Raw genomic sequence first — 332 nt, 5'->3', positions numbered from 1 at the left:
GGCGGGCCAATGAACCAGTCCCCCCAGTTCGGCTCTGGCAGGTCTCACCAGGGCTGTGAGCAGCTCACGACAGAGCCCGGCTTACCTGCCGGAGCAGCTCCAGCTTCCGCAGCTCCTCGTTGTAGTTCTCCGGGTTCTCCCCATAGTTCTTCAGGACAAACTGGAAGGGGAAGAGAAGGGTGAGAGACTGGCCCTGTCCGACACCCAGAGCCCCCTTCCCTGTCCACGCCAGAGCTACACCCAGCAGCTCTCCAGGGAAGCCCGGGAGAAGCCCCCACAGCAGGTCTGGCAGCGTGAAGGGGCAAGTGCTGGCTTTGGGCCTTGGATACCCC

General features: G+C 63.6%; 1 protein-coding gene across 1 annotated transcript in view; it reads right to left on the bottom strand.

Moving 5' to 3' along the window:
* Positions 1-332, bottom strand: part of PTPN23 (protein tyrosine phosphatase non-receptor type 23) — a 38,381-nt gene that overhangs the window by 22,775 nt on the left and 15,274 nt on the right. The window contains 1 exon segment of the mRNA XM_035889278.1: positions 86-160. Within this exon segment, the coding sequence (XP_035745171.1) occupies positions 86-160 (75 nt within the window).

Source organism: Egretta garzetta, unplaced genomic scaffold (assembly GCF_000687185.1).
Source record: "Egretta garzetta isolate BGI_Z169 unplaced genomic scaffold, ASM68718v1 scaffold92, whole genome shotgun sequence".
NCBI classification, from domain to species: domain Eukaryota; kingdom Metazoa; phylum Chordata; class Aves; order Pelecaniformes; family Ardeidae; genus Egretta; species Egretta garzetta.
This window is presented reverse-complemented; position numbering and strand designations above follow the sequence as displayed.